General features: G+C 44.1%; 1 protein-coding gene across 1 annotated transcript in view; it reads right to left on the reverse strand.

The window, feature by feature from the left end:
- Window positions 1-16,591: 16,591 nt before the first annotated feature.
- Window positions 16,592-24,011, reverse strand: part of LOC120914126 (C-type lectin domain family 10 member A-like) — a 39,732-nt gene continuing 32,312 nt past the window's right edge. The window contains exon 6 of the mRNA XM_040324621.1: window positions 16,592-17,059. Coding sequence (XP_040180555.1) covers window positions 16,897-17,059 — 163 coding nt within the window. The 3' untranslated portion in view covers window positions 16,592-16,896. The remainder of the gene's footprint in view (window positions 17,060-24,011) is intronic.

Raw genomic sequence — 24,011 nt, forward strand, 5'->3', positions numbered from 1 at the left:
TGAAGTGGTAACGCCACCCACAGGCTACTAGGGGAATATGCTACCAGGCAGTACCACAGTCAGAACAGAGGCAAATTTGTACATCATTCAACAGGTCTGGGCCCAACTATTGGCCCCAGACATCCCTAAAATTTGAAATAGCGCACCCATCTTTAGGAGCAGGGCGCTACATTAGAGTGTGGGAATTTTAGTGTGAGCCTTGGGGCCTATATGTGCCACATATTCCAGGATATTATGGTTTTGAAAAAGGCATGCCGCAATGATCCGCGCTGGACTCAGTAGTGTATTTAGGTTTTGTGCTGCCCTAGACCTGACAAAAACTCGTGCACCCCCTAATTTAAATATGACCCACCCCATCCTGTCAAGGCCACACCCATTTCTGTTTAAGACCCACCCTGAAATGTTCTAGTGGGGACACTAGTTCTGAGGACCTGGGGAGTAATGGATTCCCTTAATTTGCATAGATTTCCTCTTACTTCCTGATTGGCTATGGGGCAGGAAGTGAAGGGAAATCTCTGCAATGGGGAAAGGGTAGATGGCGCAAGGATTATTAAGGTATAGTCTAAATGAATGTCCAAAAGTCAGTGTAATAACGCACTAGCGGCAGCTACCATAAAAGCTGAGGCGCACACTGAGCCGCACTTCCTGGTCCGACCTAGTCCTCCAGGAGGTCGTGTATTACACCATCACCAACTTGTTTACATGCCGAGGATTCCGTTTCAGACTTCGGATCACTGCTGTATCCTCCTGTGCTTCACAACTGGGTCTTTTATCTACATCTACCCCACGGCCTGTTGAGTGACACCAGACCACCCATTATACTATTTCCGCCCTTTATTTTTATCACTTTGTGAGTAGCCATTTGGCTGTTTTTTTTATTAATGCCAATAAACATCCATTTATACTGCACTTAGATTGGTGCACCTTCTCTTTCTTTATCAAATCTCTGCAATGGGACAGGGATGGTAAAAAAATAAACTCACAGGGGCTAAAACCCTCCCTTACTCTATCCAAAATGAGAAAAAAAAGTGTTGTCTATAGTTCTACTTTAAGCACAAATTTCTGATAATTTTTTGGAGAGGACTAAGAAGATATAACCGTGCCAATGGTGCAGCAGAAAACATATAGCACAGTAAGGAAGGTTTGTGGTCCAGGATAATAGGACAGACAAAATTAGAAGCAGCACCGCCCCCTACAGTTGCAGAATGCCGGCCGTCCGCATACCGGAAGCAGTGCAGTCGCTTTATGGGGGCGCTAGACTAATTTGCCTCTCAGCCCAGTCCGCCCCATAAGACTGGCGCTACACAAATAGCGGGGACTTTTTCCGTGCTGCCCCCCTGCAAAGTGCTGCCCTAGGCCTGGGCCTTATTGGCCTAGGCCAGGATACAGCATTGGCTGGACTATTTGTTACATATAATCATTGATGCCCAGACATTGTATTAGTGACATTTGATTTTATTTTGGTAATGGGACTTTGGTGTGAAACACTGCTACACTGTTACTGTACAGAGTAATTTGGTATTTAGTTTTACTCTTTTTTGATACTTTGGATAATCTAATAAATGTGTGCTTTTAACCATATAGGATAAACCTTGTTTGCCTCTCTATAATGGCTTTGTCATTCACCTGACGATCACCCCACAATCTAACACTAACCTATCTAATCTTGTAAAGAAGAAATCAGTATACACACCTTCTTTGAAGCCGCTTCGGTGCGGTCTCCAGCGGCGGAAGCTCTACAAAGGACAAAGCCGACAACAGCTGTGAAATGAATGGGAATTGACATCACCTATAGTTACTATGGGGCTTTCTTTGTCAGCTGTGTGTCCTCTGCACCCACCCACACGGGGAAGCCGTGGCTGACAGCTCTTCTTGGGATCAAGTCGGATCGGCTTCAAAAAAAGGTATGTTAGATTGTGGGTGTCTGTAGATGTAGAGAATTTAGTGTTTGGGTGGACTTATCCTCTAAATTAGTGGTCTCCAAACCGGATGCGGCCCTTTGCATGCCTTTATCCGGCTCTTGGAGCACTATCCCTCCCAATGATATGAGACACTATTCTGCCATCTGACACCGACAATGGAGCACCATTTCTCCCACTGACACCACTAATTCCTCCCTATGATACCAGCAATAGGGCACTATTCCTCCCCCCAAATACCAAATGTTTACTCCCACTGATGCAGGAAAGTTTTTACTCCCGCTGGTCAAAGTCTGGCCCTCCAAGAGTCTGAAGGACAATAAACCGGCCCTTTGTTTAGAATGTTTGGAAACCCCTGCTCTAAATAGAAATCAAAAATGGTTTGGGGGTCAGTTTAATGTTTTTAAACTGATGTTTAGAAATAATGATCTATATTTTTGACTTCACAATTTTTGTTTTATAATTAAATAAATTGTAAATAAAAATGTTATAATAATAAAAACAAACACAGTAGACGCTCTTCTTTTCACATGTTGTCTGATTGAAATTTGGTGTGGATCCTTGTGAATGGCAGGTGGTCAGAGGATCTATGTACGGTATGTAGATTTTGCATGTAAGCTACAGTTTTTTTGTTTAACAGGATATCACGGGAAACTGGAAAAATGTGAGCTCCGCCTGCTGGCTGCTTGTAAGAATACATGATACCATATTCAACTACTGCAGTACTTTTAGGTTAGGTACACACTATTACGTTTAGAGCATGATGCATTTGCACAGAAATAGCAGGCTATTCATTTTAATGGGCTGCTGAACCTGCAGAAAACGCAGGGAAAAGGTCCCTGCACCTTGTTTAAAATGCAGCTGCACGGAGACCGTGCTGTGTTTTCTGTTGCGTGGAGGTGCCGTTAATTAATGGCATCCCCATGCATCTGCAAAAGAGCAGTGCATTTTGGCTGCGGGTGCACCAGCAATCTGATCCTAGCTTAGCCATGAAAGAACGTAAAATATATATTTTTTTAAATTACCAAATAGAGACAATAGAAAAAATAAATAAAAAATTCCTACCAGTTTGTTGCTACACCGTAATATACAATAGCAAGGCAAAATATACACGCTACCTTCATCCTCTGCCCTGTACAGTTATTTCATTCCATCCTTCTGCTAATGATCGAACGATTCCCAGGGCAACTCGTTTGTTCAGAAAATACAACGAAAAGATGTAATGGCATGACCCGGCTAATTGTATTTTATGGGAGCCGCCAGGGGGGTAAAAAACAGGTTGTCTTAACACTGGGAGAAGGCTAATCTGGCCTGAAATGTTGCTTGCAGGTACCAGAGTAGCTCTATAGCGCACTCAATAGCCCTGTGAGCTGGAAGGGATCTGAGGGATACAGATCATATAAGGTGGCCTGGATGACCACCGGGAGGGGGGCTAAGAATCGGCCCAAATTGTAACCAGTGTGTTAAAGCAGTCCTCTTTGTAAAAATAAAATAAAAGTCAGCAGCTAAAAATACTGTAGCTGCTGACTTTAAAAAAAAGGACACTTACCTGTCCAAGTATCATCTTCACCCAAATTAGAGCTTTACCAGTCTTCAGGTTCCAGGCGCTGGCATGTTTACTGTGGGCAGTCGACTACGATTCCAATGCATCTTCACAGCTGGCGCAGTGCGTGAGCCATGTTGCGCTTTGTGAATGGTCCCGCAATCTTCTGTGACTTGTCCCAGAACGCTGCAGGCAGGGAGAACTTCCAGTGGATGCGCCGTGGTGATCCAACTGGAAGTAAGAGTGGGTACTTGTCAAAGCCAGATACCTGCTTCCTTCACCACCCCAAAGAAGTGCCAAAAATAGTAGAGAAAGGGGGGGGGGGAAGAACGTCTTATTTAGGGCCTAATGTAGAATGTCCCCTTGAAGGTGAAGTTCCGCTTTAAGAAAAAACGTAAACGTATGTATCGCACTCAAATTAAACTTATAAAGAATAGTCATTACAATGAGAACATTTATCCTGGAGGTTGTAATAATTGTTATATACTAATAGCTGTGCTTCTGCCATCTGCAGTAGCTTGGGGTACCAGTATCTGGAGAGACAGAAGAGAAAGAGGGGTGCAGACCGGCCTCATAGTGTAGTAAGCTTTATTAGTGTAGCCAAAATGAAATCAATAATATGCACTCACAAGTGAAGGGGAGCAGAATCAGCATGTAACAGTATAGAGAGAGACCATCCCAAGGTACAAAGCATCAATTGATCAGGCTGAAGCCACTGTGGAGGGAACCACCTACACAATGCAGAGGGATCAATAAACCTCTACACTTGGTAAATGGCCAGATCTGTTTCTGCTTGTGTTCAGTTTGCAAAACATGGGGAATGCATTTAAAGTATACAAAAACATACTACATACTCTTAAGCAGTTTTCTCATTAACCACTTAAGACCTGGACCATTATGCAGGTTAAGGACCTTGCCCCTTTTTGCGATTCGGCACTGCGTCGCTTTAACTGACTGTAACGGCTACCCATGTAGTGAGGGGGTATCAGCCGTTGGAGACGTCCTTTTCCCTGGCAAGTTGTTGTATGCGAGTGAAGCCGGTATAATCCCATCCACGAGATCCAGAGAGAGAGTCAGGGGCAGCTGTAAAAAGAACAGAATAATAGTCCCATAGAATGCCCTTTCAAGAACGAGACTGGGCTACGTTTTGAAGGCTCAAGTAGACAACTTTTAAAGGGTCACTAAAGGAAAAAAAATGTTTTGCTGAAATGACTGTTTATTGGGTATAGAGACATAAAAGTTAACCGATTCCTTTTAAAAATGATTAAAAATTGAATTTAATCTATCATATAATGTGCCTCGAGTTTCACTTTCGGTTTTAAAGGTACATACATGAAGTTCCGGGTGAGAGGTGAGTCGGGAAGACTCACAGAACAAAAACAAACAAATCCAGGGCAGTGTTTGGTTTTTAAAATGAATCTGATTGGTTCTGAGGAGTTTTAGACACACAGTAATGACAGCTCAGACCACCGTGAAAATCTCCCAGTACCATGGTTATAAGGAAACAGGCAACCAGGAAGTGTGGAGATTACAGCAGAATTACAGCAACTTCAAAGCAAAAACGAACAATGAGGACATGAAACCAGTACTGCAGTAAGGTAAAGGAAGCTATTTAGCTAAAAAAAAGTTTTTCCTTTAGTGACCCTTTAATGGTTCACTCTGAGATTTTATACAGTTTTCAAGGCACATGAACAATCAAACTCCCCACCCACACATCACACAATGATCTCCTTCCAATCCACATCACCAGACAGACGCTCTGTCTCCGACAAGTACATTCCACACATAAACAGTATTTAGCATACATAATTAGAGGTCTGGGAGCAGACCTGGATTAACACCTTTACACAAGGGACAATGAAATGTCTAGGGGTAGATGCAATTAACACCTTTCAAAAGAATGTGTCCCCACATTGAATAGCCAACAACTTGTGATATCTCAAGACATCCTGCAAACATGAATTATTATTGATGTCCCCTCTCATGTAATACATGAATTATGATTCACTTGCCACCCCATCTCCTGGCTCAATCTGTGCCCAAAAGTCACTCCTGTTACACTGACAATTGCGCGGTCGTGCGACGTGGATCCCAAACAAAATTGGCGTCCTTTTTTTTCCACAAATAGAGCTTTCTTTTGGTGATATTTGATCACCCCTGCGGTTTTTATTTTTTGCGCTATAAACAAAAATAGAGCGACAATTTTGAAAAAAAAATCAATATTTTTTACTTTTTGCTATAATAAATATCCCCCCAAAAATATAAAAAACACGTTTTTTTCCTCAGTTTAGGCTGATACGTATTGTTCTACCCAATTTTGGTAAAAAAAAAAAATCACAATAAGCGTTTATCGATTGATTTGCGCAAAATTTATAGCGTTTACAAAATAGGGGATAGTTTTATGGCATTTTTATTAATATTTTTTTTTTACTACTAATGGCGGCGATCAGCGTTTTTTTTCGTGACTGCGACATTATGGCGGACACATCGGACAATTTTGACACATTTTTGTAATTTTCACAGCGTAAAGTGCTATAAAAATGCACTGATTACTGTGAAAATGACAATTGCAGTTTAGAAATTAACCACTAGGGGGCACTGAGGGGGTTAAGTGCGACCTAATATGTGTTTCTATCTGTAGGGGGCGTGGCTGGACGTGTGACGTCAGTGATCGTCTTTCCCTATATCAGGGAAAGGAAGATCACTGACATTGCCACCATGAAGAACAGGGAAAGTGTGTTTACACACACCTTTCCCCATTCTTCAGCTCCTGTGACCGATCGCGGGACACCAGCGATCGGGTCTGTGGGTCCCGCGGTCACGGAGCTTCGGACCCCAAGGCTGGGCTCTTAAAGAGGACATACAGGTACGTGCTTGTGCCCAGCCGTGCCCTTCTGCCGACGTATATCGGCGTGAAGGGGTCCTTAAGTGGTTAACAGGTCCCATTTTTAAAGGCTAAGTGTACCTTTAGAGGAAAATTATTAACCACTTAACCCCCGGACTATATTGCTGCCCAAAGACCAGAGCACTTTTTGCGAATCGGGACTGCGTCGCTTTAACTGACAATTGCGCGGTCGTGCGACGTGGCTCCCAAACAAAATTGGCGTCCTTTTTTTCCCACAAATAGAGCTTTCTTTTGGTGGTATTTGATCACCTCTGCGGTTTTTATTTTTTGCGCAAAAAAAAATAAAATAGAGCGTCAATTTTGAAAAAAATTAATATTTGTTACTTTTTGCTATAATAAATATCCCCCAAAAATGTATATATATATAAAAAAAAAAAATTTCCTCAGTTTAAGACGATACATATTCTTCTACATATTTTTTGTAAAAAAAATCGCAATAAGCGTTTATTGATTGGTTTGCGCAAAAGTTATAGCGTTTACAAAATAGGGGGTATTTTTATGGCATTTTTATTAATATATTTTTTTTACTAGTAATGGCGGCGATCAGCGATTTTTTTTCAGTACTGCGACATTATGGCGGACACTTCGGACACTTTTGACACATTTTTGGGACCATTGGCATTTTTATAGCGATCAGTGCTATAAAAATGCATTGGATTACTATAAAAATGCCACGGGCAGTGAAGGGGTTAACAATAGGGGCGGAGAAGGGGTTAAGTATGTCCCTGGGTGTGTTCTTACTGTGGGGGGGGGTGGCCTCACTAGGGGAAACACTGATCTTCTGTTCATACATTGTATGAACAGAAGATCAGCATTTCCCCCGCTGACAGGACCGGGAGCTGTGTGTTTACACACACAGCTCCCGGGCCCCGCTCTGTAACGAACAATCGCGGGTGCCTGGCGGCGATCGCGCCCGCCGGGCACCCGCACGGGAGTCACGGACGAGCGGGGGGCACAAAGAGAGCCGACGTAGAGCTACGGGCTCTCGCCCAGGAGAGCCGACCTGCCACCGTAGAATGACGGCGGCTGGTCGGCAAGTAGTTATACACACATTTATAGGAAAAAATATGTGCATTTATTTTTTTCCTTTTACAGGAGCCCGCAAAGCATGTCAGGAGCCTGCGCTCCGTGTCAATGAACTGCAAGTGCGCTGATCATGACCAGTGTAGTCCAGATATCCCTAACTTTCTATTACCACCCTTTAACCACTTAAACTCCCACACCCCCCTTTCCTTATTTCCATCCAATGATAAGACCACACATGAGTTTGGAGTATAAATGGCCATAGCAGCCTTTTTTTTAACAAAAATATTAAATATATTCCAATTTCCATATAACATTTGTAACGACCACTTTTTTAACCACGTAAGACCCGGACCTTTAGGCAGCTAAAGGACCCAGCCAGTTTTTGCGATTCGGGACTGCGTCGCTTTAACTGACAATTGCGCGGTCGTGCGACGTGGCTCCCAAACAAAATTGGCGTCCGTTTTTTCCCACAAATAGAGCTTTCTTTTGGTGGTATTTGATCCCCTCTGCGGTTTTTATATTTTTTGCGATATAAACAAAAATAGAGCGACAATTAAAAAAAAATGCAATATTTTTTACGTTTTTTTATAATAAATATCCCCCAAAAATATATAAAACGTTATTTTTTTTCCTCAGTTTGGGCCGATACATATTCTTCTACCTATTTTTGGTTAAAAAAAATCGCAATAAGCGTTTATCTATTGGTTTGCGCAAAATTTATAGTGTTTACAAAAAAGGGGACACTTCGGACAATTTTGACACATTTTTGGGACCATTGTCATTCTCACAGCAAAAAATGCATTTAAAATGCATTGTTTACTGTGAAAATGACAGTTGCAGTTTGGTAGTTAACCACAAGGGGGCGCTGAAGGGGCTATGTGTGACCTCATTTGTGTTTCTAACTGTAGGGGGTGTGGCTGTAGGTGTGACGTCATCGATTGTGGTTCCCTATAAAAGGGAACACACAATCGATGACAGCGCCACCGTGAAGAATGGGGAAGCTGTGTTTACACACAGCTCTCCCCGTTCTTCAGCTCCGGGGACCGATCGTGGGACTCCAGCGGCCACAGTAACGGAGCTTCGGACCGGGTGGCATGCGCACGTGCGACCCCACGGCTGGGCTTAAAGAGCCACGTACATGTACCCAGCCGTGCCATTCTGCCGACGTATATCGGCGTAAAAGGGGTCCTTAATCGGTTAATCACAGTCTGTTGGTCTTTGACGGCACCCCAAACTTAACACTTTCCACTACTACACTGTGGGACCTTTTTCACCATACCAGGCTCCAGCCGTATCACCAGCTCAGAGACAACCCCCTCCCCGCAGTGCAACTTATACCGTATTCCAGCATACCGTTCCACTGGAATACACCAGAGGGGCACATCCCACCGATGAGCCCCCCACCACTTCCATCACATATGTGTTCTACCACCATCAAAGACCAAAGACACCGCCGTTACACAGCTTCTTCGACTAACCAATTCAATTGACCCTGAAAGAAAAAAGATAAAAGAAAACAAACGAACAACACACAAAGACAAACGACAGGGAGGATGGGTGGGAAACTTCCTTCTGTCTCCCTCACCAACTGCTCCCAAAAGTCCCCACCTACCCCTTTTATACAACTCCTCCCCCTCCAACTTTTTTTTCTTCCTGAATCCTCCCCCTCAATCCTTTCCCACCTTAACCCATTGTTGTCTCCCCTTTCCACCTCGTCATGCCCGGCCCTCCACTACTTGCTTTCTTTTTTCTCAGTTTCAGGCCTCACTGTGCACTCATAGTCCATTGAGAGCTCCAATCTGTCTGCCACGGTAGCAGAATGGATTTGTAGTTAATGTAGATACTCGCCAGCACACCAGGGATATTCAAATGTAGTCCAAAGCTTTTATTGCAAAAAGATCACTTCACAAACGAACCAGTGCAACATTACGGAACTGCACAGGACCCCTTCATCAGGCATGTTTTCGAAAAAGTAGGAAATGGTTTAAAACCCCTGCTATGATCAGTTTTAAAAAAAAAAAAAAGGCACCTCTAAGTGCAGCAGTACAAGACTTTAATAGCTTAAAAGGGGTTAAAACACTTAGTAGACATAAGATGAAATAGGGCTCATCATGGTAAGTAAAATGGGATGGTGGTGCAGCGATGGAATGGTCCCAGCCAAGATGGTCCGATGTGCAGCAGATTGCTTCCCTCAAGAAGTGCTGCCCAAGTGTTCCGAGACACCACCCTTCCTGAATTGTATCTATCCCACATTGCGGGCATTGCCTCTGGCCAATCCCTCTATTCCAGGATCAGTTTTTTGCTGTCTTTGTACTATTACAGAAATGTTCCCCTTTACCGTATTTCCTGTTCCATAGATGCAGCAGAAAGTTAGGGAATTTGCCTCACCAGAAATTTCCCCTAAAAGATATTTGTCTCCAGAACAGGTGTCCTTATTGGAAGATTTATACTTCTCTAAAATTGCGGATTTCCCCCTTTTTTTTCTCGGTGACAGCAGTCAACAGCACAAATAGTGGGGTGAATCTCCTCAATGGTGGACAGAAATAAAAACTTGACAGAGGATCTACAGTCACCTTTCCACACTGTCAAAAAAAAGTCTTAGTTATGGGCACATTTTAAAATTCTCCGCACATGTTAAAATCTGTATTTTTTGCTACAAATTACTTCAAACCCCCTAACAGTTATAAGAGAAACAACATGTTACCCCAGCTCCACTGCTATTATAGACGTCCATGAACTGTGATCTGGTGCTCTAGCCAGGACGTTCAGGCCCCACAAATACAATACTTGAATCAAACAGGGCTGGCAACTCATATTCTTGAATAAAAGTCCTTTATTGGTTACATGGGTACGCGGGTACAGGCTATACTCCAAACAGTTATATATTTTATGAAAGCAAAGACCCCAGAGAATAGAATACTGGCAGCTGAAACGTTTTTTTACACAGCTATTTGTTAAATGCATGTTTTCAAGAAACAAAAAAGTGCAAACAAATACAGTATTATACCCAATTTGCTGAGAACTGAACAATCTAACACCGCTGATCGCTCGGTTCTCAGAGCTGCTGTCAGTCAGCAGCTCTCTGCCCACCCCACCCCCCAATGCTCACTGGAGCGCTGGGCTGTGGAGGGGGTGGGAGCGGTTGTCTCAGGCTCTCAGCAGGCTCCAGGCATGTGGGTGGATCCTGACGCCATTTTCGCGATCTTGTCCGAGCCTGGACCGGCTCTGTTACGTCAGCAGACAGTGGGTTTCACCAACGCTGTCTGCTGAAAACGGATCACAGAAGTGCAAAATGAACTGCACTCCTGGGATCCCCAGGAGAAGATCAGCCAAATGAGCTTTGGCTGTACTTCTCCCTTGACCCTTCAATTACCATGGATGTTTTATAAACGTACCTTGGTAAGGGTTCAAAACAGACCATTTATGAATGCTTAACTAAAGCAAGCCTACGTCCAGACTAAACATTACCACTTGCCAAGCACTTGGGTTGGAAGTAGGGTTGCCACCTCATCCCTTTAAAACAGAACACATATGAATTACACAGGTTCTGAGGCTAATTTAATTTAGATAAGGCTCCACTTGAGTTCAATTACCACCTTAATCAGCCACAGAACCTGTGTAATTCATATGTGTTCTGTTTTAAAGGGATGAGGTGGCAACCCTAGTTGGAAGGGTTTTATCTCTGTCTGCAGCGATGACCAAGATCTTTTTTTCAGCCGGCAATTCTGAAGCTGGTAAAAGTAATCCAGGCAGCTAAAGAGAAGAGTGGCTTGATTAGTTTTACAGGCAGCCGAAGGAGGTAGTCTGCAAACCCCCCTGCCTTTACCAGGCTCTCCCGAGCAATCGGGGAGCCTGGAAAAGATGCAACTGGCTAGTTCTTAAGATACAGTGAGAGGAATGGATGTCGTTCTTTCAATGGAAACCGGAAGTGAGGAGTTCACTTACAGTTCTGGTCTCAGATAAACAAGCCGTTACCGGTGTTCTGTCAAATTCTCCAACCACATCACTTCCGGTTTATTTAATCACTTGCCTACTGGGCACTTTCACCCCCTTCCTGCCCAGGCCATTTTTCGGCTTTCAGCGCTGTCACATTTTGAATGACAATTGTGCGGTCATGCAACACTGTACCCAAATTAAATTGTTATCATTTTTTTCCCACAAATAGAGCTTTCTTTTGGTGGTATTTGAAGACCTCTGCGGTTTTTATTTATTGCGCTATAAACAAAAGAAAAGGGACAAGTTTGAAAAAAACACAATATTTTTGACTTTTTGCTATAATAAATATCAATTTGAAAAAAAAAAATTCTCAGTTTAAGCCGATACGTATTCTTCTACATATTTTTGGTTAAAAAAAAAAAAACGCAATAAGCGTATATTGATTGGTTTGCACAAAAGTTATATGGTCTACAAAATAGGGGATAGATTTATAGCATTTTGAGACACCAGAGGAGAAATCAAAGGACAAGCTGGGTGATCAGGTCACGTCAGGTGGAGCTATTCCCAGCTGAAAAATCACTTAGCTGAGTGATTGTTCAGCTGGTCCTGGGAATAATAAAATAGAAAAAGTGCAGCACAAAACTCAAATATATAAATGATACTGGTATACTCAAACACCAATACCATAAGTGTGAATATGAATATGCAGAAAAAATGAAAAAATAAAAAATATATTAAAAATTAAATACAATTCAAACAAACAGTCCAAAAGTCCATAAGTGTCAGGAGATGAGTGAATTAAATGAAAATAAATCTCCACCACGTGACAATCCACCAAAATTTTGAAGTGATCCCTCCACCGTTGTAGATGGCTACTCTCACCTTCATATATGGACCACTGAGTTAACAGATGGTCAATAAAGCAAATCAAATAGGCAGGTCATGAACAGGAACCAGGCTGATGTATTAGATCCTCATAAGACAACCAAACCGCAAAGGACAGGTGCATGTAAAGAGATAATCACAGACTAAGTGCTCACTGTTGCAATGTGTGGATTTATTCTTTAAAAGAAGCAAAAGTCAGGCTACTCACATTTGGCCAGACAAAAAACGGCATGAAGTAACAATCTTTAGGAATGAACAGCAGATGAGCGACGTGATGTTTCAGGCTCCTAAACCACCGGACGCGTTACGTTATATCAACTTCCTCCTGGGAATAGCTCCACCTGACGTGACCTGATCACCCAGCTTGTCCTTTGATTTCTCCTCTGGTGTCTCCTATCTGACCTGACTTGTCCTGTTTCCGGATCATTTTGCTTGAACTCTGTTGGCTCTACTGCTTAGGATTCAGTATTGAGATGAGGAAATTATCCTTATCAGGCTGTCTGAACCAAGTCAAGCCCAGCAGTTTTGTTTATCTACATGCTACCTGGGGTCCCTCATAATTAAGGGACCACCGGGATCTGGTAAGCAGATCTGTGTGCTCTGTCGGTGGAGGATTTCAGTGGATGGGTGGTCACTTTCATATGTGATATAATTTGAATACATCAACTAAGGACTTTCACACTGGTGGAGGAAGATTTTTTCTCCTTGTTTTGGTTATTGATGCGACACCTTTCCATCTATTCACTCAATTTATGGACTTTTTTGTTGAATGCAATCAATGTTTTTCCATTTTTTTTTTACTATTAGCACATGAGGATTGTTAATTTTGCTATTTATTTCAGTATATGTTTTTACTGGTTTATATATTTCTCACATGTTTTTGGCGAGATTTTTTTCTTTCCCATTTTCCGATCACTGTTTGATGTTACACAGCAAGTCGCAGCTTGAAATTTGCTTCACTAGCAACATTTATACACCCGTGAATTTACGGGTAATTTTTGTCACATTAGTGCAGTTTATTCCCCTTTTTTTCACATTATCTGTAGCAATATCAGCGTGGCTCCCAGCATTGATTCTTCGGCTCTCCTCACTTTCCGGCTCACAGTTCCAGTGTGCGGGCCAAGCACTCCCACTGACGTCACCCGGGGAGGAGAGGAGAGGCAGAGCCGCGCGTCAGCTGATTGATGGGAGCCACGCTAATCTAATTACAGATAATTACAGATAATTACAGATAAGCATATTTTTTACATAACACAGGTACAGGGACACTTATTGGTATATTACAGCGTTCATAGGATGAAATATGAAATATAAGAGCAGCAGGGTGCTGACACACAGTCAGGCAGGGAGGGGGAGGAGAGACAGACCCAGGAGAGCAAGGCTGCGGATGACAGAATCACGTAAACGGACCAGGGTATCAGGGCTCAGCAGCCCTGATTATCGTGCTCAATTTACAGGGGGGAGGGCATAGCCAGGCAGGAACAGCCAGGTAATACAGGTGGTACAGGGAGCCAAATACACAGCACAAGCGCGGTACTGTATAACCTGCTTTAAATAAACACAATGGCCCGGATTCACATATATCAGCGCATATTTATGCGGGCGTGGCATATCTAATATACGCCGACACAGCGCACAGAGGCAAGCACTGGATTCACAAAGCATTCGCTCCCACTCTCTCTTAAAGATACGCTGGGTTTCCTCGGCGGAAGCCAGCGTAGGTGGAAGTGGGCATGAGCCATGCTAATGAGGCGTGACACCATGCAAATGATGGGCCAAGCGCCATAGAAGTACTTAAAATGTACGGCGCATGCACCGTCCCGTGGCCGCATCCCAGTGCGTATGCTCAGAATCACGTCGAAACAACTGCCTAAGATACGTCGAATCACTGCCTACGACGTGAATGTAACCTATGCCTGCTATTCCAACCTCAGGAATCACGCAATCAGACTGAGCTGGTGACAAACTTTCTGCGACTAGGGATTCCCTATCCCTCCAGGCTTTCAACAGATTGATGTGATAGATCTGTTCGGGCTTTCGCCTTCCTGGTTGTCTGACCTTGTAATTCACTTAGCTCACTTTTTCCAATATCTCATAGGGGCCTTGCCATTTGGCGAGGAACTTGCTTTCAACTGTAGGGATAAGTACCAATGCCCTATTCCCCGGGGAGAAGGTATGGGTCTTGGTCCCACGGTTATACACTCTCTGTTGTGCCAACTGTGCTTGGGCCAAATGTTCCCTTACAATTGGCATTACCTGTGCAATTCTATCTTGCATCAGGGCGACATGCTCAATCACACTCCTGTGGGGAGAACTCTCACTTTCCCAAGTTTCCCTGGTGATATCCAACAGCCCTCTTGGGTGTCTCACATAGAGCAATTCGAAGGGTGAGAAACCCGTAGAGGATTGGGGTACCTCCCTAATGGTAAACATTAAATAGGGAATACGACAGTCCCAATCCTTTCCATATTTATCCACCACCCTCTTTAACATTTGTTTAAGGGCTTTGTTGAATCTTTCAACCAACCCATCTGTTTGGGGGTGATACACAGATGTACGCAATTATGTCACTTTGAACAACTTGCACAGTTCTTTCATAACCCGGGACATAAATGGTGTACCTTGGTCCGTAAGCAGTTCCTTACAAATACCCACGCGGCTAAAAACAAGAGCTATGAGTAAGCACTGATTGTAGTGCGCAACGTCAGCTGTATGCCCCTGTCTTTGCTGTGATGTGTGGTGTTTGAACACTTATCAATAAAAGGCAACCGAGAAGGTTTTTCCAGAGTGCGGCTGTCCAAACATTTCTTTCTACAACTGTTCTCGCCAGACACTAGGGAGAACCCCCACCCTCTCACTCTCTCCACCCTCACCCCTTGGAATCATCTTAACCGCCACTGGGGATGGTCTGGTCTTAGAGTGGAAAGTCTGTGAGTCTCTGGAAGAGGCAGTCAGGTTCTCTGTAGCCAAGTACCTCTCAACAAGATCCACAAGCTTATCGGCCGTTTCTGGGTCTCCATGGCTTACCTACTTTTGGATGGGAGTAGGAAGAGCTCTCAGGAAGCGATCCATCACAACACGTGCCACAATCTTTGGTGCGGACAAAGTCTCTGGCTGTAGCCACTTCCTGCTTAGGTGAATGAGATCATACATTTGACATCTGGGCGGTTTTCCAAGCCGGAAAGTCCAGTTATGCACACGCTGAGCCCGGACAGCCAGGGTGACACCCAGCCGCTCCAATATTTCAGTTTTTAGCACCACATAGTCTTTTGCTTGGTCAGGCTCTAAGTCATAATAAGATTTCTGCGAATCCCCAGTTAACAGAGGGGCCACCAGTCCAGCTCACTGCTCCTTGGGCCATTTTTCCCTTTCAGCAGTCCTTTCAAATGTGGTCAAAAACACCTCTGGATCATCCTCTCCAGTCATTTTTGTCAGTAAACGTCTCACCCCAAAGGATGCGGTATTAGTGAAACCACTTGCCTCACTGGTCTGTGGACGTTGCTGCATTAAAGTCTCCATTTGTTGTAGTCTCTGCTCTTGCTTCTGCAACAGGTCTATAAAGTGGGCCTCAGATTGCTGCTGAGCTTGTTGGTGAGCTTGCTGCTGGGCTGCGAGGCTCTGTTGCAAAGTTGCATTTGTCTGCTGCTGGGCTGCAAGGCTCTGTTATTGAGCTGCAAGGCTCTTTTGCAAACCTGCATTTGGCTGCTGCTGATTGGCATTTGCTAGAGCCAGCTGTTTCAGTATCTACTCCAAACTGCCACTGGTTCTCCACCAACTGTGAGGGGATTAGCCTGTCAGCGGGTGTGTGTGACCCCCTGGACGGGTTCAGCACACAAAAACAATTAGGCACAGCAGACGGTGGTAGGGGGAAAACAAAAAGGTGCAGATTTTATTTGAACTATATACAAAACAAATGTGACAAAAACAAAAGAAATACACAAATAAACCCTGGTAACTTGACCGCTGACTAAACACATCAGTGTCCCTACCTAACGCCTGGGTACAGCCTAGTGCTGCCCCAGTCCCTATAACTCCCTGCTGGTTAGAGTTTTAGTAATGGTAGCCACACAGGCTTTGTCTCACCGCACAAAGATCACTCCCCAGACTATTCACACAGGTCTGTTCCAGGAAGGAGCTTATCTCTTAGCATGCTGGGAGTTTTTGTAGAACATTTTTTTTTTCCCAAATTTTGGGCAATTTTTTTGTTTATAGTGCAAAAAATAAACAGCCCAGTGGTGATTAAATACTACTAAAAGAAAGCTCTATTTGTGTAAAAAAATAAAATGATAAAAATGTTATATGGGTACAGTGTTGCATGACCACGCAATTGTCATTCAAAGCACGACACCGCTGAAAGCTGAAAATTGGTCTAGGCAGGAAGGGGGTAAAAGTTCCCAGTAGGCAAGTGGTTAAAGTACTGTATATCTAAACCCAAGAACAAAATGCAATATGTGGTAGCTTGTGGCTGCACTAGCCTTATTTTTCAAAGTGAAGAACAAAAAATTACCCTTTGAAATTCAACATTCTTGTAACTTTTGGTGTACTGAACTGAAATTTCAAACAATCTTATCAACTTTGCAAATTCCACATTTTGAAGGGTGTTGAATGTTTGCAGTTGACCCCTTTGGATCTGTCTCTTCATAGGAAACCCCAGACCTTCCTCACTCTGCTGGCCCAGCAGGTTAGTTACTGACCATGTTCCTGTGCACAACCAGCTGGAAGGCTTGATGTTCACAGATGCTGTGAAAAGATTTTACACACATCTCATCGCTCCATCCGGTGCCTGGAGATAGAGTCACACAGTCCTCATTACCCAAGTTATCCGGCTGATTCAGCATCCACAAACTGTTCAGATAGACAAAGGAAATTAAATTTAGGTTGACTGAGAAGTGGCACAAAATGTTGGTGGCATAGTTACAAAAAACAACTTTAAAGCGGATCTCCCACGCCAAAAACGTTTTTTTGTGAATGGCTATTTAAAAGTTAAATTACCCTAACTTGCGCAACTCACGTGTCCTGTCTTCCCCACCCGCTCCGCTGCTATACAGTCTGAAATAAAAAGTTATATTCCTCCTTCCGGTTTCTGCACCAATTTAACTGTGGGCATAAGCCCACAGCCCGGCACTTCCTTGTTGCGGTGGACGCGCATGCGCACGAGCAACGGGCACCAGCGGCTTTGGCGTCTGTGTTGCGCATCACAATCGCGCGTCACTTCCTCGAAATCGCGCAATATTTTGTCTAACAGGGGAGAATACGATATCCAGCTCCCAGAATATGACACAAGCTCCCAGAAGACACTATGCGGGACAGGAAACTAAGAGAAACCCGACAAAAACCCGAGGGAGGCAGACCGGAAGCCCATGCAGTTTAATGGTACAGTAAATACTATTTTAATTAAAAATATCGGTTTCAGCATTCTTTAGGAGAACTATTATTTATGCGATCATGTTTAATTTTGGGTGGAGATCCGCTTTAATTCCACTGTTTAAATGTTGAACAACCCAATGGTTCTACACAAGAATAATTATAAGGGAAAACGAGTCATGAGGGGGCTGCTATTGCTGATATTGTCTGAAAATGCTAATACCATGACTGTCATGCTGACCCCCTTGTATCAAAACTTTGAGTCACCAGCTTTGAAAAAGAAAAGGCGATTAGGAACTTTTATCCGACTTCCTGATCTACATCCTTGTTCAAGGTTAGTGACTTTTTTTTTGAACATTTGTACAGAGTAGGGAAAGGTTGGACCCTCTCTACAGTATTTGTCCTGGTAACCATTATATTCCTCCCACTGACACTATTTCTCCCCCTTATACCAAAGATGTGGCATTGTTTTCTCCCACTGGGCACAGTCTGCCCCCCATAAAATCTGAAAGACAGTAAACTGGTCCTTTGTTTAGAAAGTTTGGAGTCCCCTGCCCTAGACTGTCCATTGAGCCAGAAAAGTGATTGTTGCTGTGTGCCTGGCTGCTATTGCACTAATCTAGGAAAGGAGCCTGGGACCAACCAGCAGGCCCTCTTGGGATTGAGCACTACAGTAACATGCAGGCCGAAAGGGCAAGAATAATAGCTTCCACCAGTGCCTTCCCACAAAGTATTTTGCAGAATGCCCTGGATTTCTTAGTTCAAATCTCTGATGTGGTAACTGCTTTATGTTTCAAAGGCTTAGAGAGTCTAGATCCATGATATATGTGCATTAGCATCTAACTCTGATGTCATTTGGTTCTGTGACGCAACATGTAAGCTTATGAAGTTTGATTTAGAGGACTTGTAGGTTTGATTCCCATAAGTGAGCAAATATGGTTCCTCAAAGTAGCACCAAGACTTTGGGGGTTGTGTGAAGGGTGGATGAAATTGTAAATAAAGTGGCCATGACTTGACTAAGTCGGTGGTGTGGACCGCCATCAGTGTGGGCATGAGTGAACCTAGGACTAGGAAAGGAATACTTTGAAGGAGAAGGGCATGTTGATGAAAAATAAGCCCTGTGTTTGCCCAAAAAAATAATAATTACTTTGTATACCTTCACCCCACCAACGCTCCTGTACTTTGTGGCTTTCAATCACATGGTTTCAAGACACCCACCTGATGGTTACATGGCTGGCACTAATTTCACTGAGGCTTCATTCACATGGTGTCAAGGTTACCCACTTGATGATTACATGGCTCAAACTCATCTATTTGAGGCTTCATTCACATGGTTTAATTGACACCCACTTGTTTGTTACATGGCAACTCATTTAATTGAGGCTTCATTTACATGGTGCAAATGTCACCCACATCAAGGTTGCACATGACAAAGGTCTGCTCCTTAACATCTCATTACACAGAGACGCCACCAAGCACATAGTTGCTGTTCTGCCCCAAACAGCACTGAGCAGAAACCTGTTTGTTCTGCTTTGGGAATCAAACTCATGGCCTTCAGATTCCTCATTCACCACCCTACATACTGCACCACAGACCTGCATGCTGAAGCCAGACAGCAGTGCCTATACATCTTGGTCCGGATTCACGAAGGAGTTACGACGGCGCATCTCCAGATAAGCCGTCGTAACTCCGAATGCGGGCCGTCGCAACTCGGCGCCTGATTTATAGAATCGGATACGCCTCACAGTTGCCTAGATACGAGCGGCGTAAGTCTCCTACGCCGCCGTATCTCAGGGTGCATATTTACGCTGGCCGCTAGGTGGCGCTTCTGTAGATTTCCGCGTAGAAAATGCAAATTAGCTAGATACGCCGATTCACGAACGTACGTGCGCCTGGCGTATCAAGATACGTAGTTTACGTAAGACATACGCCGGCGTAAAGTTACCCCTCATAAAGCAGGGGTAAGTCATGTTAGGTATGGACGTCGGAAACGTACGAACAGCGTCGTATTTTACGTCGTTTGCGTAAGTCGTCCGTGAATGGGGCTGGGCGTAGGTTACGTTCACGTCGACTAAGCATTGAGCGGGCACAATTTACTTAGAAAATTCAACGTGATACTGAGCATGCGCGCGCATGCGCCGTTCGTAAAAAGCGTAATTTACGTGGGGTCATGATTAGTTTACATAAAACACGCCCACCTCTTCCTCATTTGATTTAGGTGCGCTTACGCCGGCACATTTACGATACGCCGCCGTAACTTAGGATGCAAGTGCTTTGTGAATACTGCACTTGCCTCTCTAAGTTGCGGCGGCGTATCATAAATACGATATGTTACGCCCGCTTAAAGTTACGCCGCCCTACGTGAATCTGGGCCCTTAAATTCAATCAGCAAGTGTAATAACCCATAGTTGATTGGTTATTATGGGCTTCTTTAGTTTTTGTAACGTAATAACTAAATCTGAAAAGGTAGCCACCTGAGGATTCAAACTTGCAACAATTAATTTGCTAGCTTAGTGGCATACACACAAGTGCATTTCCTCTGATGGTAAGTGGTACTTAGAACTAGAGCTTTAACATCATGAAATATCATATGACTAGTGCATTAATATTCAAACATTTTACTAAATTGCTACCATCAGACCTAGACTAGTCTCCCACTTTGACAATCTCAACTGCTGCCTAAAAACAAAGGGGCAGAACCACAGAGCGAGTATGCCGGCGTATCTACTGATACGCCGGCGTACTTTCAAATTACCCGCGTCGTATCTCTGTTTTGAATCCTCAAAACAAGATACAACGGCATCTGGGTTAGATCCGACAGGCGTACGTCTTCGTACGCCTTCGGATCTAAGATGCAATTCTTCGGCGTCCGCTGGGTGGCGTTCACGTCGTTTTCCACGTCGAGTATGCAAATGAGCTATTTCCGACGATCCGCGAACGTACGAGCGGCCGTCGCATTTTTTTACGCCGTCTCTAGTCGGCTTTTTCCGGCGTATAGTTAAAGCTGGTATTTCGTCGTGTATAGTTAAACCTGCTATGTTAAGTATGGCCGTCGTTCCCGCGTTTAATTTGAAATGTTTTTTTTTCGTTTGCGTAAGTCGTCCGTGAATCGGGATGGACGTAATTCACGTCTATGTTAAAAAAAATGACGTCCTTGCAACGTCATTTAGCGCAATGCACGGCAGGAAATTTAGGGACGGGGCATGCGCAGTTCGTTCGGCGCGGGGACGCGCTTCATTTAAATGAAACACGCCCCCTAATCGCCGTTTTAAATTACGCGCCGTTAGAGATAGACTACGCCGCTGCAACTTACGGCGCCAAATCTTTATGGATTCGAACCAAAGTCGGGAAAGTTACGGCGGTGTAGCGTATCTCTGATACGCTGCGCGGGTGCAGATTTCTGTGGATCTGCCCCAAAGTGCAGTAACCAAGCAGGTGACTACCTCAGGATTCAAACTCACAAGCATTGGATTTATGTAAACACTTCAATACACTCAACGCCACTGGCAAAGGTAATAGGAGTGCTTCATCCAGTAGTTGTATTATCATTACATGTTATCATATTAGTGGCTTCATGTCTAAATATTATACTGAATTGCTATCCCCAGTCTTCAGATCTGGTAAAAATGTAGTTTTACCAGGCTGTTCTCTTGAAACAAATGGCACAATCTCTACTGCTGCCTAAGGCTCCATGCACATTGGGCTTAAAGCGGGAGTTCCGCGGGAAAATGTTTTTTTTTAAAGACGTTTTTGTAAAGCTGATGGTACAACGAAAATTGTACTCACCAGTCTCCTAGTCGCAGCCGCTACCAGGACGATTTCCCCCAAAAGTAGATTTTATAAAAATTGATGATGGACATTGCCATCTTAACTGCTGGCACCGTGAATCCCTCCTGTATTATCTTCTGGGATGCGGTGTCTCCTGAGAATCCCAGGAGACGCGCTGTGTTTGAAATCCCGCGATATCTCGCTTTTCACGTGACTAGTCACAGCGGGGAGTGTCCTTTTCAGGACGCTGCCGGCCGTTGTCCTAGCAACTATGCAGTGTGATGGCGAGCCACGCCGTCAACACTGCATAGTTGCTAGGACAACTGCCGGCAGTGTCCTGAAAAGGACACTCCCCGCTGTGACTAGCCAGACTAGTCACGTGACCCGCGGGATTTCAAACACAGCGCGTCTCCTGGGATTCTCAGGACTCACTCCCAGGAGACATAGCGCTGATCGGGGATTTTTCGAAACCAAGCCCACTCCCGCGGGGAAAAGTGAGTGACAGCTCACAAAAGGCCCTCATTCCAAGGTAAGGAGGCCTATTAAAAAAAAAAAAAAAAAACGGATAGATACAGTACTATGGCTGCTGGTTTTAAACAGCAAAACTTGACAATTAGGGTGAACCTCCGCTTTAAAAAAATGGCTGAGAGCTCTAACTGGAGTGTTTTGGGTGGGGGGGGATGCGTCCCCCAGTTAGTACACAAAATAACAGCAGGGGAGATCGCTGTAATAATGTCAGATTGTTAGAAAAAGAAAAAAAACGGACAGCTCCAGTCAGAGCCGCTGTGGGTTTTGCTTCCTCTTTTTTACCCCTGCAAAGTAAAAGAATATTGGGCTAGTATGCATCGCATACTAGCCCATTACGTGACACTTACCTGCACTGTCCGCGCATGCGCGTGGGAGTCGTCAGTCACAGCACTTGCAAGTAAAGAAATGGCACGGAGGTCCGTTTCTTCACAGCCCATGCACCGATGACATCATTGGCGCACTACAAGGTAAAATATCTCCTAAACGGCACACGTTTAGGATTTATTTTCACTACCCATAGGTATTGTAAGAAATGTATTGTCAATGGTTTTGATTGGAAACGTATTGGGTAGGTCCGAGTGAATTCTGTTACTTCAAAGCAAGAAATATCTATGTGGAGGAAATAGTGGTATATTGTATTGCATGTCATTGCTCCAAGGACTATAAAAAATGTTGTTTGATTAGCCATGATATATGTATTTATTATCATTGTTTAGTAACGAAACGTTGTGATTTTAAAACTTAATACATACATTACCATATTTATTCAATAAAGTGGCTAAAAAATTCCCAGCTACATGTATGGATGTTGTTATCCACCTCGTATATGTAGATGGGGACCAACATATGTCCAGCCTTATTTCCTGCCAGGGGTGATGTTAGGTTTGTGAAAGAGCCGAGGCACCCTTGGGCAATAAAATGAGGGGGATGTAGGTGGCTCAGGTAGCGCACTCTGTCAAACGTTGAGTGTGGCCAAATTGTGTAAGAGTAGGAGGGGTTTATGGAAGCATAGATAAATAAAACCTGGGCTTAATCACTGTATGCATGGCACACATATGCCAGATTTCTTGTACCTAAGAAATATTCTTTAAATACTGTGCCTCAAATGAGAATTTCACAGGCACACATAAACATCAGCATAATCAATTTGAAAAAAATAAAACTATTCCATTACAGATGCTTATCTGCACACCTTTAGTCAAGAGTATGTAATGTACAGTATAGCCTTGAGGCAATAAACACTTTGGTCTAGAGTATATCATCTACAATATAGCATAAAGAGTGCAGGGCTCAGAAGTGGGTAATGCAGAGAGAACTGGAGCCAGGAGAATGTAATGTACAGAGCAAGGTCGTAACTACAGAGGTTGCAATTGTGACCCGGTCCGATGCTGTAGGGGGCCCATGTGGCTCCCCTTTGTACCTGGACAGGAGGGGTGGCAGGGGCGGCATATAGAGAAACCGATCCCCTCCATTTAACTCCTGCAGCCGCTGAAAGCCTGCTTTTCCAACTCTCCCTCCTGCAGGCAATGGAGGGGATCGGTTCTTCTATAATGCTGCCCCTCTATCCAGTTTCAGAGCCGAGGAGGGGTCTCCCTCAGCTCTAAACTGCAGGCCTACTGTGCTTATCTGGGGCCTTTTGGCAGCTGCACTGCGAATGGCACTGTAGTGTCAGAACTTTGAAATTAAAAACATTGTGTGGCATAGGGACCTGGGGCAGCACACAAATGATGTCCACAATAGATGTGGGGCATGTGCCCTGGGTGCCTGGTATTAGTAAAACCGCTGCTTCCTGTTCCAGTGACCACACAAAATGTTAGGCAAAATCTTTTCAATAGGGACACAAGCAGCAATTAAGAAAAAGTTGTACCGATCCCCATTCTATGCATAACTAAAGACAAAATTTAGCCCTAGAATTCCATTAAAAAAAACGGTAATTAGACTTTCCAATGACCCTTAGTGGAATACCCGATACTAGTAATTTGCTCTGCCAGTCCCAATCTATGACATCCAGGGCCGCCATCATGGGGGTACAGGCAGTACACCTGTAAGGGGCCCGGAGGTCCCCAGGGGCCCAGATGGCAACCCCCCCTTTTTTTTTAAGGAGCCCGGAGGTCCCCAGGGCCCCGGGTGCCAACCC

Source organism: Rana temporaria, chromosome 9 (genome assembly GCF_905171775.1).
Source record: "Rana temporaria chromosome 9, aRanTem1.1, whole genome shotgun sequence".
NCBI classification, from domain to species: domain Eukaryota; kingdom Metazoa; phylum Chordata; class Amphibia; order Anura; family Ranidae; genus Rana; species Rana temporaria.